The sequence below is a fragment of the Macaca mulatta genome, chromosome X, assembly GCF_049350105.2.
Source record: "Macaca mulatta isolate MMU2019108-1 chromosome X, T2T-MMU8v2.0, whole genome shotgun sequence".
Taxonomy (NCBI): domain Eukaryota; kingdom Metazoa; phylum Chordata; class Mammalia; order Primates; family Cercopithecidae; genus Macaca; species Macaca mulatta.
This window is the reverse complement of record NC_133426.1, coordinates 126,812,960-126,832,612: the sequence shown is the minus strand read 5'-3', so window position 1 is coordinate 126,832,612 and position 19,653 is coordinate 126,812,960. Positions and strand designations below refer to the sequence as shown.

Sequence of the window (19,653 nt, the reverse complement as noted above, 5' to 3'; positions counted from 1 at the left end):
GAGCTTGAGTGTGCCTCTGAAATTTTTCCATGGCACTTTGTGTTGCCTGCTCCTACCACAACACATTTTGAAATTACAACCACTGATTTTTCTTGTCTGATTCTCACACTAGGACTGAGCATCTTGAGGCAAACAGTTATGTCATCAGGGCCCGCTTATATCTCTTTTCCCATTAGTAAATGACCCCAGATTGTAATGTATTGAGTTCTTATGTCTGCTTTGTATAGTTGTTCATTCAGTGAGTTAATATTTAACAATCTGCAATATTTGAAGCACTGTGCTTCTTCGACATCATAACAGTTTGCCTCTGAAAGCTCACGGCCTGATCATCAAGGCAAGGCTAATTATATTTGTTCATTATGTTCTGTTTAAGAAATCTGGGAAGTATGTGACCATGTTGTACATTTTTCATCCAAAATGAGTGCATTTTTACTTGGTACTTAAAAGTGTATTATTTGGTTATTTGGGAAATCAGTTTTGTGGAACATCTCATTTGCTGATAATGAATGCCAATGACTTGTTACCTTGGTATAAAAAAAAACAAAATATGTGTGTTAGGAAGTACTGTCATTTTACCCAAAATACACAGATTTGAAAGTTTGTCACTGTTTCTGTTCTCAATTGTCCTTTCTCCACATCTAGCTCAAGACTGCAGTGCAGATGACGACAACTTCCTTGTGCCCATAGCAGTGGGAGCAGCCTTGGCAGGAGTACTTATTCTAGTGTTGCTGGCTTATTTTATTGGTCTCAAGCGCCATCATGCTGGATATGAGCAATTTTAGAATCTGCAACCTGATTGATTATATAAAAATACATGCAAATAACAAGGTTTTCTTACCTCTCAGTTGTTGAAACACTTTACTTCTTAAAATTGATATGTTGAAACTTTAATTATTTTATCAATCCCAGCATTTTGATATTAGTCTTTATTAATAAAACCTGTTCTCTTTAATCAGCTTACAATCCAAAGTGTCATATTTACTGGTCCTGGAGACAAACTTGTTCAAAGGAACATCGATGTGCAATGTTTTAAAGTCTATCTTAAGAAGCCTTGGCCAAATTTTGATCCTAACTTTGAAGTATGCATTGAACTTATTAACATGGCCATTATAAGAATAAAATATATAGTTGTGTCTTAATGGAATTAATAAATATCATTTCACGACTGGTATTCTGTTTCAGTGTATAAGGACTATAGTGATTTAAACTCATCAATGTGCCTTTGTGTAAAGTTCATTAAATAAATGTTGATGTGGTATAAATGCCCATCAGATGTGCTTAAACTTGGTTTTCAGTTGAATAAAGTAGAGAATGTCCTCAGGACCATCAGCATTTTAAAGGTTATGTGACTTCTGCTGATTTCTCTGAGTTTAAGTTAAGCATGAAGTTAGTACCTCAGGCTTGTGATTTTTTCCCTAGGGATGATACAGACCCAAGAGGCTACAACAGAACTTAAACTGGCTTCATAATTAGAGTTTTTAAGAGAATTGTTTGTTTTTCAGCAATATAGACTGAAAAGATTCAAGCATATTTAACCACTTGCTTTTTTGTTTCTTGTTTTGTTCTTCTTTGGATGCCTGATTCGTATTGAAAGATAGAAATATTCTATGAACTAATTAGGACAGATTGTGTTGTGTTTCTCTACCTCATCTTGTTGATCTCTGGAGCATTAAAATCTATTTAGTGTTGTCATCAGAGTGGTACTTATGAAATGTAAGCTAACAGCAATCTCAGAAGGGAGGCAGTGAAGCAATAGCAACTAGGCTCTTGTTTCTTCAAGATGGCCCCTGTGGGACAGTGCATAGATAGGGTTGTAAAGAGAAGCTGTTGGCATTAAAATGAACTAGATAATCAGCCCTTGTTGAAGCATATTCCGTGGTATAAGAGTAGCACAGATATGAAACATAGATAAAGAAGGAAGATTAATAGACTAGAAGACTTTCGCGTTGAAGTATTATTAACCCATTGTATGTATATATGGGCATGATCAGAGTTTCTATAACTTCTATACAGTGTATCTTGTTACCCAGCTCTCAGTCTTTGAGAGCTTTCAGTAAAATATAGTAAGTTCTTTCAACATAGGCTAATGTGTGGTTACTGAAATGAGTGTTATGTACTCAGAACCGTAGCAACATTTTTATGAATGGCAAAAGTACAAGAGGAGGAAAAGTTAAAATTAGAAGAAAAGTACAAGTCATTGCTTAATCATAAATCACATCAGATAACACATTTTGTTAATTTCATTAGCTATTACTGGAAATGACCTTAACGATTATTTACAGAAAGGGGAGTGAAATTCATTGAGGTTCCATATCATGTGGGCAACAAAACTATTGTTAGCATTTTGATAAAAATTGACCCTAATGAAATCTAGTCACTCAACAGTAAAACAACAGCTGGTTTACACTTGAAATTATGAGATCAGAATTGGGCACTTTGGGCTTCCATACTATGTTTTGCTTAATTTTTTTTTATACTAATATGGACTTTTTCAATAGTAATATACCAAAACACTCCTATTTTAATCTCTGTTTGCTACTTCAAAACCTAATCCTTCTCAGATGGGACCATGAGCATAAGAGGAAAAGAGACGAGAAGGAACACTTGTTGACCTCCTGATGTGTATCAGGTGCTTTAGAAATAAAATTGTATTTAATCCTCAATTTCCTTATGGGTATTATCCCCCTCTTACAGATGAGGAAAGTGAGGCCCAGTTTGAATAACTTGCCCAAGGTCCTTTGGCTAGTACTGGAAGGAGTCAAGATTTAAACTCAGTTCTGTCTGAATCCAGAACTCAAAATCTACATTGCACATGTGGCTTTCCTGGTGGTTCGGTGGAATGGACTGCAATGAATTAAATACTGCTGTTATTCTTCCAGGCCACTGCTCAGCTAAAAGTAATTGTGTATAACCTAATAGCTACCTAATGCCTATGCAAAAAAAAAAGTATATACTGCATTCTTGATCCTAAGTCTTTTTTAACTTATATTTTATTACTTATACAGAATTCTTATTTATACTTTAGTTATAGGTATAACAAAGGAGAAAGAGAGTAGGGAAATACACAGGCAGTGGTTTTAAGTGAAGATGATGGCTCCTTAACCCAGTGTCATTAGATAATCAAACCTAAAGTCTTCCCATATTAGGCAAGCACAATTCTCTATTTTGGGCCCTTCCTATTCTTCCCTTACCTTCTGCTTTTTGTACTGAGGAATTTCGTGTGCTTTTAAATAAAGCGATAATGAGATATTGAGCAAATAAAATAGAGGTAATGCTATAAAAGACTAAGCTATGTACACTTTAAAAATGCTTGTTTCTCGCATGCTTTTTACTGCTTAATTGCATTCTTTACTAATTTCCTTGCTGTCTGTTCTTTTCTAACAGCTGAAGAATGTTCTGCTGACTCTGACCTCAACTTTCTTATTCCTGTTGCAGTGGGTGTGGCCTTGGGCTTCCTTATAATTGTTGTCTTTATCTCTTATATGATTGGAAGAAGGAAAAGTCGTACTGGTTATCAGTCTGTGTAATCAATTAAATCTAGTGGGGTTTTGTTTTGTTTTGTTTTGTTTTCAGTTAGAAGTTACGTTTCCATTGGCTAAAAGCCAGGACATGCTGTGCAATAGATTGTTTAAGATATGCAGACAAACTTAAGTGAGTTGCTAGCTAACTTGGGCATGAGTACACTTATTTAAGACAAAATATATTAGGACCAATTTTTTTGGTTTTTTTCTTCCTTTGTTAAAGTATAATTAAAAGAAAAATTGTGGCTTAGAATTTTTTAAGTAATGATTTTAAGCCCCTGGATCCAATTATGAAAGCATTTTTACTGATGTGTAATTTTATATGTTACAGTTACTTATATTTTACTACTTTGGTGTTATTTGCAAAATCAAAGGTGTTAAAGAATTTAACTTGCTTCAGGAAATAAATTCAAGAACATAATGGATTCATTTTCATTAGTGGCAGAAACGAAATTTGGTTCATGATAAGACTTCCTTTCCCCACCTCCTGATCAGCATTATTTAAATCTGTATTTTTTTGGTTAAGAAAGAAATGGCTTCATGATATCGTATTTAATAGCAAAAGTTTGGCTGTTTTCTTCATCATTGTTAATAGCTACTATATTTTAACAAGGAAATTTCTTTTTTTTTCTGGAGTTTGGAATATACTGATTATCTCAGACTTGACATTTATACTGAAGGATGAAGTAAGACCTTCAGCTTTTTTTAAAAGGTGTTGATTTGGAACACCTGTATGGGTTATGGTTTATTAAGGTTGTGGTTTAGAAAGTTTTTTCCCTCAGAGCCTTAACTTGTTAAGAAGGTTCATTTATCCTGCACTGAAAACAAAAACTCTATATACTTTGTTTGTGTGCCTCCTGCACTCTCCCATTCCCTACATGAATATGCTCTAGTTGATATTTTTAATATATTGATTTCTTTTTTCTCACAGCAACAAGTGCTTACTCTAGAGGTTAGTGGGCCCTGATATGTCATCAGTCAGATGCCTGCCTAGCCAAAGCTGGACCAAGATTATTCTGTACATTTGTTGATCTTGATGTAGACTTATATCCCTGTAGGGACCGCTAATGGCTCTGGCTTCTGGAGTAAGGTACTAGAGACCACTCATCCCCGTGTCTGCTTGATTGGTTCAGCTGTTCAATTGCCCTTTTTTTTGGAAGCACAGTGTTGAAGTTGTCTGGGGTTCAAATGGCTGCTTTGTACACCTGTCATTAGTGTAAGGCAGACGTTTATTTTATCAAGCTATTTTATCTCTATATTTAACTAAAAACAAAAGTTCCCAAAGATCTGCCTTCACTTCAGAAAATATTTTTTGGATTAAAAAAATTAAGCCTAAACCTTAAATAAAGTGAGTTGGTTATTCAATCCAAGGATTAAGTCCCAATCTACCTCTCAGCACAATGCAGAAGCTCACCACTGTATTGCTGCCATTAACTCATGCCAGAACCCTTTGCCAATAACTGGAATTACAAAATTTTGTTAAAGAAAATTTATCAAGATCTTTCTTTACTGCCTTCTCTATATGTACATCTCAAAAACATGTACATCTCAAAAACTGGAGTAGAAAGTTAGATTGCTCAATTGCAACTCCTCTAGAACTCTATAGCTCTGATCACACTCTCCTGTATTTGCTAAGTATGTAAAGAATGTTTTCTTTTAAAGTGTTCTCTTTTGAGAACAACTGCTCATTTGTTGTAAAAGCATTTGGTTAAATTGATGGCATCATAAAAAACAGTGACTTCATTTCAATACATATTTTTGAGATGATTGTCTAGAAGCCAGATTAATTAAATCCAGCTTGTGACCTTGCTAAGCATATAAATTGGAAATTCAGATACATTCAAACTTATGGGTTCATTTAAAAGTGTTCTACCTTTTGGGTATGAGACTAATATCACTAATTCCTCAATAGTTATCGTGGCTCTATCTTAATTAATTAGAAAATATGTGTGTTTAATTCTTTGAGAATTAAAATACAGAATATGAACAGAGGGTTAAAAACTGCTTCAACTCCAATAAGATAAAGGAAGCTGAAAATCTATGAGCTGAGTGTTTAATTAGCTTTGCCTACTGGGTTCATTTTTATGTCAATACAACAGTGGATCAGACAGTACGACTTTGAACTGGTGAATGTAAAGAATTGTTTTTCACCTAAGCTGCTTTGGAAGAACTGATGCTTGCTGCTAACTAAAGTTTTGGATGTATCAATTTAGAGAACCAATTACTACCTGCAAAATAAAGCATACTGTGGTACTTCTGTTTGATCTAGTATGTGTGATTTTAGATTGATGGATTAAAAATTAATAAAGATCATGCATTTCATGCCACTATGGATAACCTCATTTTTATTCTATATGCTCAGCCTTAAGAGCTTAGAGTTAATTGTATAACCTAAGTTCCTTAAATTCTAGTCTCTTGGATTGTCAACAGGAATCATAGGATCTCATGGATCTGCAACTTAACCAAGTCCTGTCATTAGGAAGGCACTAGTACAGAACCTTTAGTACAGACACCTCAAATAGGGGGACCTACATAGTCATGGAAATTGCAAGAAAACATCAAAAACAAAATACGGAAATCTAACAAATGTAAGAACATCTTAACAAATGTACTTTCAGCATATGTCTGTCTGCATTGATGAACTGTACTCATTGTTGAAGTTCATTTCATTCTGAGTGAGATATACCTCAGGGATGTGGCGGGGCAAGGGGAGGAGCTATCCATTTTCTGAATTTCCTTTAAATTCCTTACAATCCAATCTAATGCTCAATTTTTATATAATTGGATAAAACGACAACACATACATAAACATACTCATTTTTACATAAGAGGTATTTTTGGTGGGAGAAGGAATTAGACATTGGCTCCCTCCATAGTTCCAGAATAATAGGGTTTCATTTTCTGAAAGACGTTTAATAGCTTGTAATTAAGTCAAAGAAATGGCTTTCATAACTGCCACCTCACGAGGCCTCTGAAAGAAGCACTTTAAGTTGACTGATCATCAGGAAGAGTGGTTCCATATATGTTGCTGTGAGGGTTACAATGTATCTAGAAAGTCAGTTTGGAGGGTCATCTTTTTAGGTTCAATGCGTTTACTTTTTGAATGCCAGAACTGCCTTTAGAATTCTGATGAAATGTGTTTCCTTTGTTTTTGCTGTCTGCATGTATTCTGATAGCAGTGTAAGTTTGGGTCCCTTTAATTTCAAGAGGTATGCATAATGAATGTGAGAAATCTTGACATACAATGCATCTTTAGTAGGAAAAAGCCATAATTTTATTGAGCAGTTACAGTGCTGTGCACTTTAAACACGTTGTTTCATTTAATATACCAACTGTCTGAGGTTGGGGGTATCATTTCCAGTTTACAGATGAGATAACTGAGGCTCGAGTTGGTTGCTTAACCAAAGTCACACAGGATTAAGTGGCAAAATGGATATTTGAGCCCAGTTCTGTTTGCCCCCCAAAGAACATGCAGTTAACCACTATACATCCTGCCTTTTGCAGAAACAATAGATTTTTTAAAGCACATGCCTTACATTAAATGATTACAGAAATCTGACTTCTGTACTCTTCTATCTTGTATGTAGTTGCCTTATAAATATTCTTCAATATTCTTAAAATAACTTGAATTTTATCCAGCCCACTTGTGGGGCAGATGGATGTTGTGGCAGCATGCCTTTTGGAAGATCAAAACCAAGCCCAGTTTGCACTGTACCTCATCAGTAATATTAAGCCCTGAATGTCACTTTTTTTCAGGGTAGCCTCATCTAGTTATTCTGATCACATATCATTGTCATTCTGCCCTCAAACTCTTGTGCATCATGAATCATTTTGACTGTGCGTTAGTGTCTTTAAGAAACTAAATGGAACTGTCTCTCTCTTCTCACTTTCCTTAATAGCATTCATACCCCTTCCCCTCGTCCCTCAGCTTTAAGTGCAGTGTAGCCATGACACTCAACTGTCTTTGCCAGGTGGTTCTGAACCCTATTAATACACAGTTCCTATTCCCAAATCTAAGGCCTTTTGGGAAGGGTTTCAACAATTTTTATTTTATTTTATTATTTTTTTTTTTTTGAGACAGTCTCACTCTGTTGAACAGGCTGGAGTGCAGGGGCACGATCTCGGCTCACTGCAACCTCTGCCTCCTGGGTTCAAGCGACTGTCATACCTCAGCCCCCCGAGTAGCTCCCAAGTAGCTGGGATAGCCACCACGCCCAGCTAATTTTTGTATTTTTAGTAGAGACGGTTTCACCGTGTTGGCCAGGCTGGCCTCGAACTCCCGACCTCAGGTGATCCACCTGCCTTGGCCTCCCAAAGTGCTGGGATTACAGGCGTGAGCCACTATTTGCACAGCTGATTTCAAGAAACCTTTACCTGCAGTTTCCAGCCATAATCTGGGGCAGCCCCATGCCCCTCCCTCCTCATCTACTACTTTCCTGTATTCAGGTCAGCCATATTGACCCCCTTGCTACACCTGGCTAATTTTTGTTTATTTTTGTATCTTTAGTAGAGACAAGATTTCACCATGTTGGCCAGGCTGCTCTTGAACTCCTGACCTCAAGTGATCTGCCCGCCTCAGCCTCCCAAAGTGCTGGGATTATAGGCGTGAGCCACCATACCTGGCCAATGTTAGCTTTTTATTTATATCAATCTGGACTTCTTCCTAAAGATGACAGATGTCAGCTGTTTAGATGAGATCATAGAAAGAGGAAGTGGAGAGAGAAAATAAGGCTGAGGTAAAACCTTAAGGAACAGAAATCTACTTAGACTGGGTTAAAAAGAAAAAAAGAGGCCGGGCGCAGTGGCTCACTCCTGTAATCCCAGCACTTTGGGAGGCCGAGGCGGGCGGATCATGAGGTCAGGAGAGCGAGACCATCCTGGCTAACACAGTGAAACCCTGTCTCTATTAAAAATACAAAAAATTAGCCGGGCGTGGTGGCGGGCGCCTGTAGTCCCAGCTACTCGGGAGGCTGAGGCAGGAGAATGGCGTGAACCCGGGAGGCGGAGCTTACAGTGAGCTAGCGCCACTGCACTCCAGTCAGGGCGACAGAGCGAGATCCGCCTCAAAAAAAAAAAAGAAAAAAAAAAGAGAAAAAAAGAAAAGATCGAATTGTGAAGCTATGGGGTAAGTCTCACAGAATCCAATTGAAAGAAGTACATCTTGGACTCAAAGGAATACAGAATTAGATTTTAAAGCTTCAACTGAGAGAATACAGGGGTGATGACTACCAAGAAAGGTTAGGACAAAATGAATGAGTAATAACTTTCACTGCATTTGTTAAAATGTATTAGAAAGCTAGAATCAGATGTTAGGTGGGTATAAGAATAGACCAACAGTTCAAAGGACAAGACACAGTATACACACAAATATATACAGCAGTATGTATTTATGTGTATGTGTATATACATTATGTATGTATATACAGTATGCGTGTGTATGTGTGTGTGTGTGTGTGTGTATATATATATATTTGGTATTTGATAAGGATATTGTTTTCAGATGAGTGGGGAAAGAATGGAACGTTTACAAATGATGCTGAGGGCCAGGCATGGTGGCTCATGCCTGTAATCCCAGCACTTTGGGAGGCCAACGCAGGTGGATCACTTGAGGCCAGGAGTTTGAGACCACCCTGGGCAAAATAGCAAGACCCTGTCTCCACAAAAAATAAAAATTAGATGGATGTGGTGGCACATGCCTATATTCCCAGATACCCAGGAGGCTGAGGTGGCAGGATTGTTTGAGTCCAGGAGTTTGAGGTTGCAGTGAGCCATGATTATACCACCGCACTCTAGCCTGGGCAACAGAGGGAGACCCTGTCTCAAAAAAATAAACTAAAAGAAATATGATGCTGAGATACTAAGATACTAGGTTAGCTATTTGGGGGAAAATACACTTAGTCACCTACTCACAATACCAAAAAAATTCAAGGATAGAGTTAAGTTTTTTTAAAAAAAAAAAAAAACTATGAAAGGTATAGAATCAAATATAATGGCTGTTTATTTTATCTCAAAATAAAGACCTTCCTAAGAATAGAAGAAAAAGAAGAAATGGCAGTGGAAAAAAAGATTTCCGTATAAAAACATTTAATATATCTGACCACTAAAATGCTACCAGACACAAATTTACAGGTAAACTACAAACAAAGGAAAGTATTTGCAATCTTAAGTATAACAAAGAGTTAAGGTGATATTTTTACAATCAAATAAATACAAACAAGATAAGATGAATATTCCCTGAATAAGCTGGAATAAGGACATGAATAGCAAAGTCATGCTAGAATTGCTGATGGATAAGCAACTTGAAAAAAATGTTCCATCTCCCTAGTAAACAAAGAAATACAGGTCGAGTATCCCATATCTGAAATGCTTGGGACCAGAAGTGTTTTGGATTTTAGATTTTTTTTTTTTAGATTTTGGAATATTTACCTTATGTTTGCCAGTTGAACATCCCTAATCTGAAAATCTGAACTGCTCCGATGAGCATTTCCTTTGAGCGTCATGGTGGTACTCGAAAAGTTTTGGGTTTTGGAGCATTTCAGGTTCTGGATTTTTGGATTACAGATGTTCAGCCTGTATAAATTAAAACAATGTATCTTTCAAACTGGCTAAGATATTTTTAGTGATAATATTCACTCTTGGCCATGATACAGAAGACTGCACACTAACAATGTTGGGAGTGAAAATAAAAATTTGGAAACAATCTAAGTACCCAGTAAGATAGAACTAAGTAAGCATATTGTGAAATGTTGACATGGCAAAATGTTACAAAGCCATTTAATATCACAATATCAAAAGTTAAGAATATGAGACTGTGCTTGTGTCTTACTGTTAAGTGAGAAATGAACATCAGAAAGAAATATGTACCATTCTGTTTTGGTAAATAAATCTCTCTAGCTCTATCTCTCTTTCTCTCTACATATCTACATCTAACTACTGGTCTACTACCCAAAAAGTGTTTCTGCCTGTCCTTATACCTTACCACGTGATTGGTACAGAGTCCACTACAGGAGGCTCCAGATTGGAGCCATTACTTCTACAGTTGAGGCCACAACAGAATGTGTACTGTGTCCTGTCTTGGTATATATGTACGTATATCTGTAAATATGTGTGTGTATATAAAGTAAATACATCAAAGTATAAACAGCAGTCACCTTCAGGTTTTGGGATTATGGGTGGTGTGAATTGTTTTTCATAGTTCTTTTTTGATAAATGCAGTCTATTTTGATAATCAGAAGGGTCTCGGGAAAATGACTTCCCAAGAGAGTGGATTTAAATCTCCTTGATTCTTTCCTGTGTGTCTTGGTTTCTAGTGTTGGTGCTCGAAAAGAAGTTAGCGGAAGGAGAGGATTGGGGACATGGCTCCTAGGGGTGTTGGCCTGGTTCTTTCTTGCGTTCTGCATGTAAGTGAGAGCTGGTCCCATGAGAGGACAAAGCCTCCACTTCTACCAGATATCAGGGCACTCTCCTCATTTGAAACATGTTTTTATCAAGAAAAATTCCTTTATTTTACATTGTTCATCAGTCCAGTCACTTAGCCTTGATCACGCGCCGCTCTCCTGCCCCCACAGGAATACAGAAGCACACTTATCCATCAGTCTATTGTTCTCTCCTGTGACGCCTGACAGGTGCTTCCCTCTAGCCCTGCATGTTATCTGCAGAGGTTTCCATAGTAAGGGTCTGAGTTGGAGCCACTACTTGCAGCTGAATGAGAGTGGAAGTTTTGATGGCAAGAGCCTTGGTGGGAGTGGGGATGGGGGACATGCCAAACATCACATGCTGTCCGTCTCCTGCATCTCTGTCTCTGCAGGTTTTGCCAGGCCAACACTCCTAGGAGCCATGTCCCCAACCCTCTCCTGCCATTTCCTTTCCTAGCACCAATACTATCCATAGCAACGAAGCCTGACTCTTTTGGCACGTCAACCCACTTCCCTTTCTACCATACTGTCTCTATGACTCAAATTTCCTTCATTATCATCAATTCTATGGGTCAATGTATTGGCATACCCTATTAACTGCTATTAATTGGTAAGGGTAAAAAGTTAAGGCACTGTGTTATAGTAGAAAAAGCATGGAGTTTGGTGCCAGGCAAATTGGAGTTTGAACCCAGGCTTTACCAACTCCCAGCTGAATGACTTTGGGTAGGTGATTGAGTTGCTCCATCTGTAAAATAGGGTAGAATATCCTCCTTGAAGAACAGTTAAAGGGGGGGGGTAGCTATTATACCTATAACTTTACAGAGATGTGATGGTTACTAATAGGATAATGGCCATAAAGTCTCACATAGAAGGCACTCAATGGTATGAGTAGGCAATCAAGAGGCATCCCTTATACTCATTACCCCAGCATCACAAAGCAGAACCACGAGGGTAGGGGAAGGGAATCAACACTTTTTGCGGACTGAAGAAATTCAGAAACTTGTTCAAGGTTGCACACCTAGTGAATAGCAGAGCAGGTATTTGAACCCAGTTCTCTCTGGTGCCAAAGCTCAGGCTTTTCCCACAAACACCTCACTTACTGCTTTTACCTGCATGTCCAACTCCCAGAACAAAGGGAGAATTGACAGCCAACTTCAGTGATTCTGGCCAACCTTCACAGATTCAGGCAGGTTACTGTGAAAAAAGCCCTGATATGTGGGGTAATCACACTGAGCTATATAAAAAGCTATGCACAGAACTTCATACATTCCAGTAGACATCAGAGTACATTGTGACGCCCTAAACGAACCAACTATAATGAGAACTAGGGTTATTCGTTCACATTACACTGTGGATGAAAACAAAAGTTCTCAAACTTCAGTGTGCATCAGAAACACCTACTGGGCCCCACTTCCGGAACTTCTGGGATCAGGAAGTCTGAGTGGGGCCTGATCATTTGAATTTGTAGCAAGTTCCCAGGTGATCCTGATGCTTCTGGTCCAGAAACCACACATTGAGAACCACATTAAAATGTACTATAACACTTCCAAGTCCCATCTGTGTCCTATCTTCCAAAAATTCCAAGGAGCTATCAGCATACGAGTATCACAAAACCTTAGCTGCCAATCCAGAAACCCTAGCTTTGGGTTTGATGTCTCTGATGGACCCTTTCCCCTCCAGCACTCCAAAGTAAGTAACCAAGGCCTTACTGGTAATCGTGACTGTCAGGGAAATGAGAATGCTGGTGGGGCAGGGGCACTTTTGTTCTCTGTCCCCATTCCTGTGCCCATACCAAGCAGGTAGCCGGCCTCCCCTCCCCTTCACCTCAGGGAACATTTGTCTTGTGAGCAGACAGGCTACAGCCTGGCTGTTTTCCAGAATCCTAAACACCTTGATAGGATTATGCATAGGAGAGAGGGGACAGTGACTTGGCAGGCAGAAATACATGAGGGAAGTTTCTGCACATGGGACATCAGGGGACCTCGGGGAGACAGGATCTCAGGGAAATGGCTTAGTGGTATACAGGAGGCTGGATCCCAGGCATCAGAGCGCCAAGCCTAGGTAGAAGAAGCATCTTCCTCACCTGACCTCTCATGCCCCACCAGCCCTGGAGCAGCCTGCCCTAGAGCAGTCCCATCTTCAAGGGACCATGTGGACAGTGAGGGTAGCAGGGAAAATCACGATGTACTGAAGGTCCCACAGAGGTGCCCCTAATCCTTGGGTAACTTGTTGGAAGAGGAAGGGCCCTCCAGTAGTGAATGAGATTGAACGCAGTGGAGATGGAGGGAAGATACAGATTTAAGCTGCCACCTCTGAGCAAACTGCCCTGACATACACATGACACAGAAGACACAGCAGTGAAGTGCACACTCTTTATTACTAGTTAGGATCAGAAAACCCTTGACAAAGATTGATCTTGGTGAGCTGGGCGGGATCTCATGGGGTAACCAGCAGACACCTTTAGCTCAGATTGGAGGTAGATCTGATTAACCATTCCTGGCTCCCTTCCTGCCTTGTAGCAGCTGCCTTGGGGAGCAGACAGCCTGCAGTGAACACACCAAGAGGGAGAGAAGGGGCCCAGAGGCATTCTCAAGAGTACTCGCTCAGTCCAGTTCTATTTTTAACCCACATATTCCTCCCAAGAGAAGCACCATCCAGAGCTTGGTGCCCCTGAGGTCTGTACTTGGAATCCATTTTGTTCTTCATCCACTGTTGACTGGAAAGGGACTTGGGATGGGGGCAGCCCCAGGCTGAGGGCTAGAGTGTGTAGCCAGCACCCCCTGCCCTCAATCACTGTCTTTCTTCAAGATACCCCAGTGGTCTTTCAGTCAGGCTGGTGGGCAACCAAGAAAATGCCTGTCCCAGTGCGGTGGCTCATGCCTGTAATCCCAGCACTTTGGGAGGCCGAGGCGGGCGGATCATCAGGTCAGGAGCTCCAGACCGTCCTGGCTAACACGGTGAAACCCCGTATCTACTAAAAATACAAAAAAATTAGCCGGGCGTGGTGGAGGGCGCCTGTATTCCCGGCTACTCGGGAGGCTGAGGTAGGAGAATAGTGCGAACCCAGGAGGCAGAACTTGCAGAGAGCCGAGATCGCGCCACTGCACTCCAGCCTGGGTGACAGAGCGAGACTCTGTCTCGAAAACAAACAAAAAAAAAAAAAGAAAGAAAGAAAGAAAGAAGGAAAGAAAAAGAAAAGAAAGAAAGAAAAGAAAATGCCTGTCCCTCTCAAGGGAGGAAATCAGTAGGCAATCAGAAAAGCCCTGCCTGCACTTTCCTAATATTTGCCACTGCCCATTCATTTCCACTGGGACTAATGTGATGAGCAGTTCAGTCACTCAAGGCCTTTCATGAAAGTCTGTTTGACACTTCCCCAAGAATTACAAGAATAGATCTTGATGTTATTTCAATTGGGTTTATCCAAAGGGCACACTATGTGCAAGGGTACAGAGACATCCCTGATCTACACTGTATTTCAAATTAGGCTTTCTTGGCTGGGCGTGGTGGCTCATGCCTGTAATCCCAGCACTCTGGGAGGCCGAGGCTGGTGGATCACCTGAGGTCAGGAGCTCGAGACCAGCCTGGCCAACATGGTGAAACCCCGTCTCTACTAAAAATACTCTACTAAAAATACAAAAAATTAGCCAGGCGTTGTGGCAGGCGACTGTAATCCCAGCTACTCGGGAGGCTGTGGCAGGAGAATCGATTGAACCCAGGAGGCCGAGGTTACAGTGAGCTGAAATTGCGCCATTGCACTCCAGCCTGGGCAATAAGAGTGAAACTCCGTCTCAAAACAAACAAACAAACAAAAAACCAAAAACAAACAGAAAAAAACAAATTAGGCTCTCTTATCTAACCAAACTCACCCAATTGGATTATAATGTGTGCACCAGATGACAACATATAATTATAGTTTCTAACACACACTAGGCCATCAATGACTATTTGGTCAATGAATTAATGAATGAAATTAAACAAACTTGCTATAATCTCTAAAATATTATTAATGCTATTTTCCCAACCCCCTTTGAACTCAGCTATATCAATCCCTTTTCTCCAGCAGGATTAAGTTCTAACAAAATCTGTCTGTTCTCCATTGTTCCAAAATACATGCAGAACATCTCCTTCCTGATTCCTTTGCATTATTTTCAGCAGCAGCCAGTTGAGGTCTCACTGAGGTGAAGGATGCTGAGAGCCAGAAGGGTTATTTTGTGAGGTTTCACATGCTGAGAGCTGGATCATTTTCAGTTTCATGCAAGATTCCTGGAGTTTAGAGACACAAAAAACAGGCCCTCATCTATGAATGTTATAGGAATAAATCAAACAAATATGAACACTGCTATAGTTTATAATATGACAATAGCAATCTCAAGGAAAAAGCAATGTTCTAGAAGACTATGTGTCTTATGTTCTAAAAGCATGGCTATTCCCAGCCAAAAGCCTAGTGTTGAGGAGAGAGGAGGTTAAGGAAAATGCAGAAGGAGAAAAACAGAACGCTCCATAACATCAGCTTCAGGGTGTCAACTAATTAGTAGCAGTCACCTAGAGTCCACACCTGTAAACTTAAATGCAATTGGGCAAATTTTCCTTTTAAAGATGGACATATTCAATAGAATCTCATCTTTCTTGAAAACAATACTCGGCTGGGAGCAGTGGCTCACACCTGTAATCCCAGCACTTTGGGAGGTCAAGGTGGGCAGATCACTTGAGTCCAGGACTTCAAGACCAGACTGGGCAACATGGCAAAACCCTGTCTTTAATTGAAAAAAAAAAATGCAAAAACTAGCCAGGCATGGTGGTGTGCACCTGTGGTCCCAGCTACCCAGGGGGCTGAGATGGGAGGATTACCTGAGCCCAAGAGATTGAGTCTATAGTGGGCCATGATAACACCACTGCACTCCAGCCTGGGTGACAGAGTGAGACCCTGTCTCAATAAATAAGTACATAGTAATATGTGCTATCAAGATAATATAAGTTTATATGAGAGACAGGGATTCTACAGGGAGCTGAGATTGTCCCCTGTATAAAAGGTGTTTAGGGAAGGTCTCTTTGAGATGACATTTGAGCTGAGATCTAGAATTCCAATAACAAAAGTCTTGTGTAGAAAAAGCTTCAAATCTCCAAGGAATAGAAAAGATCTTGGCCTGGTGCGGCTGGGATTACAGGTGTAACTTTAGGAGGCCGAGGCAGGCAGATCTCTTGAGCTCAGGAATTCAGGGCCAGCCTGGACAACATGGAGAGAAGCCATCTCTACTAAAAAATACAAAAAAAAAATTTAGCTGGGCGTGGTGGTGCACACCTGCGGTCTCAGCTGCTTGGGAGCCTGGGGTGGGAGGAGGATGGCTTGAGCCCAGGGAGGCGGGGTTGCAGTGAGCTGAGAACATGCCACTGCACTCCAGCCTGAGTGACAGAGTGGGACGGTGTTTCAAAAAAAAGGAAAAAGAAGAAGAAGAAAGAAGGAAAGGGAGGAAGGGAGGAAGGGAGGAAGGAAGGAAGGAAGGAAGGAAGGAAGGAAGGAAGGAAGGAAGGAAGGAAGGAAGGAAGGATGGAGGGAAGGAAGGAAGGAAGGAAGGAAGGAAGGAAGGAAGGAAGGAGGGAAGGAAGGAAGGGAGGGAGGGAGGGAGGGAGGAGGGAGGGAAGGAAGGGGAAAAGAAAGAAGGAAGGAAGGAAGGAAGGAAAGAAGAAAGGAAGAAAGAAAGAAAGAAAGAGAAAGAAAGAAAGAAAGAGAAAGAAAGAAAAAGAAAGAGAAAGAAAGAAAGAAAGAAAGAAAGAAAGAAAGAAAGAAAGAAAGAAAGAAAGAAAGAAAGAAAGAAAGAGAAAGAAAGAAAGAAGGAAGGAAGGAAGGAAAGAAGGAAAGAAAGAAGAGAGAGAGAAAGAAAGATATTAGTGTGACCAGAGCATGATAAGTTTGGAAGAAAGTGGAATGAGATGATGTTGAGAACATACATAAACAAAGATATTATCTTGCATGGCCTCAGAAGCAATAGTAAGAAGATTGAATTTTATTCTAGGTGTGAGTAGGTGACATTGTAGTGTTTTTTTTGTTGTTGTTCTGTTTTTTTATTTTTATTTTTATTTTTTTAGTGATAGCGTCATCAGATCTTAAACGTTTTACTCTGAATGTGGTGTGGAATAGAGATTATATAGAGATTAAGAATATAAATAGGGATAATAGTGTGGAAGTTGTTGCAACTGACAAAGCAAGTAATGATCAAGATTTGGTTTAGTCTAAAGTGTTGTTATTGGAGACGAACACCAACTCCAGTAATATGTGGAATGGGGTTCATCTGGGGAGAGGCTGAGAATATATTTTGAAAGTAAACTTGACAGGCATTATAGATTGTTTGGCTAGGGGGGGTGTAAAGATTACGAGAAAGAAAGGAGATAAGGGTGACCTACAGTTTTTAAGTTTGAGCCAAGTGGCTGAATAGTGGTACCATTTCTGAGATGGAGAAGATTGGGAAAAGAAAGGAAAAAGCAAGAGTACTGTTTATATATATTTTTTAGTTTTAAATTTACTTTTATTTCTATTTTTATTTTTTTGAGACAGGGTCTCACTATGTTGCCCAGGCTGGTCTCAAACTCCTTGGCTTAAGCAGTCCTCCTACCTCGGTCTTCCAAAGTGCTGATATTATGGGCATAAGCCACCGTGCCCAGCCCAGAAGTACTGTTTCAGAGATTTGGTTTGTGATGTCTCTTAGCAACCAGGATAGAGATATCAAGTAGGTCTTCTGGGATTCAAAGGTCTGGAGCACAGGGAAGAAATTGTGTTGGAAATATAAATTTGGAAATCTATTGATGGTATTTAACAACCATGGACCTGAATGAGACCCCCTAGGGAGAAGAGAGTCATATAGAGATGAGTAGAAAACAGTGGACTGAGTCCTGGGGCACTCCAAATGTTAGAATCATAGTTACAGTCAGTCATTGAAAGTGCAAAGATGATTCCATGTTAATTTGGATTTAACCTTTAAATTCAGATAATTATGGTGATGTATGTTATTTCAGCCAATGAAAAATATGAAAAACTCCCCAGATAATTTTGTGTATCTATAATCACACCCAGTGAGAAAAATATATTATCAAAAAGAATGCTATTGGCCTATCTTATTTGTAAGTATAGTTGCAAAGAGATGGCACTGACATGTCTACGTTATTTTTGTTTAATATCCAAGAGCAATTCCTTGTGAGATTCTTGTATTATACATGAAGTAGTACAACTTTTGAAGGTATATTATGATAAGTTAAAGATGTACATTATAAGTTAAAGATGTATATTCCATACCATAGAAAAAGAGGGACAACTTCCAGGCTCATTTTGTGAAGCCAACACAATTTTAACAGTCAATCAGGAAAAATAGTGTATAAAATAATACTGTACAAATTATACTGACACATCTGCAAAAATTATACCTAAAATATCTGTAAAGTTACTGTATCAACATTCCTGTGGCAGATATTGTTGGTTAATAACCAACAACAAAGTCCACTCTTTTGCTAACACAGCCTACACATTGCTCAGTGAGTGGCAAGCCCTGGGTAGCACCTCATGATTGGTTTCAGGCAATGTTATTCTTTGTCAGTGACCGGTTTAGGGGTAGACATGTAACCCTGTGATGGTCAATAAGATATATCAGGAAATTTTCTGGGTGGGTTTCAGGGAAATATTTTTCTTTGCGATTAGATAGAGGACCAATAAAGTGAAATCCACTCACCATGAGTCCCAATCCTTTATGTTTGTGATGCAAGTATATAAGGGCATGTTGTTTGGAGCTGTAGGAGTTACCTTGAGACCATGAGGACAGACATGACAGACATATGTTGTGAGCATCATGCAGTCTTGACCTCTGAACCGTCACCCAAATTTGGTTCAGAGGTCAAGACTGATGGTACCACACATGCACTAAGAGAGTACAAAAATGTTTGTTACTTACCTAATGCAGCTTTCTGGAGAAAGCAGGTAAGCCTCCCAAGTTGATTCAAAAATTGCTTGAGAGAACAAAGAAAAGAGACTGGCTTAGAATTTTAATTATGGTTAGGGATGGGACTCGGGTAAAGGTTTCTGTGTGTGGGCAGGGGCTTGTATGGTTTGAAACACCTGCTGGCACTAAAGGAGGGAGCACTAAAGCTTTCTTATCAACTTGCCCAGATGTAAGGCATAAGGGGAGAGTGAAGGGTGAGGCCTAAAAGCTGTTAGCAGTCAAACATCAAAAAATGGAGTCAGGCTCTTCATTATAATTTACCCCTGATGTTTGAGTGATGACAAAAGTATAACATGCTTCATTTAATTGAATTTGAACTTGTTTAAATAAGCCGTTGTGGGACTCTATGAAGCCTGAAGCCTGTAACCTATAAGGAAGGTGAAATTTTCATTGAATGCCTTGTTTCAGAGCCCAGTGTTGTGTATTCTGAGAAGTGAAATAAGTGCCTTGGTAACTATCAGTAATGTCTGGAACTACAAAGAGGGTAAGGATTGTCCTGATGAAGTTTTGTATTGCTTCAGTATATGTACAGGTATGTGCTACCTGATTTATATTTCGGATATCTATGAGGCAGTAGATTACCACAGTTCTTTACCTCAAAGAGGGAATCCTTGGATAAGAAATTGTTATTACTGTCATTGGCTAGACCAAATAGCGAGACCATTGACAATGGCCTGAAAGTGTGTAAAATGGTGCAGATGGGGCTGATTTTTGGCCATAGAAAACAGCACTAAG

General features: G+C 39.6%; 1 protein-coding gene and 1 long non-coding RNA gene across 3 annotated transcripts in view; one reads left to right on the top strand and one right to left on the bottom strand.

Annotated features, from left to right (window-relative positions):
- LAMP2 (lysosomal associated membrane protein 2) overlaps nucleotides 1-5,848 on the top strand; it is a 42,804-nt gene extending 36,956 nt beyond the window's left edge. The window contains exon 9 of one of the 2 annotated variants that reach the window (XM_015128101.3): nucleotides 3,385-5,848. In XM_015128101.3, coding sequence (XP_014983587.1) covers nucleotides 3,385-3,527 — 143 coding nt within the window. In that variant the 3' untranslated portion in view covers nucleotides 3,528-5,848. Of the gene's footprint in view, nucleotides 1-642 lie in introns of both variants that reach the window. The other variant, XM_015128102.3, reaches the window with a different exon arrangement.
- A 7,446-nt stretch (nucleotides 5,849-13,294) lies between these two features.
- On the bottom strand, nucleotides 13,295-18,925 carry LOC144338813 (uncharacterized). Its single transcript, XR_013413205.1, has 2 exons — nucleotides 18,871-18,925; nucleotides 13,295-15,199 (listed from the first exon to the last, which is right to left on the bottom strand). It is a non-coding gene; the product is annotated as an uncharacterized LOC144338813 (long non-coding RNA).
- Nucleotides 18,926-19,653: the final 728 nt, after the last annotated feature.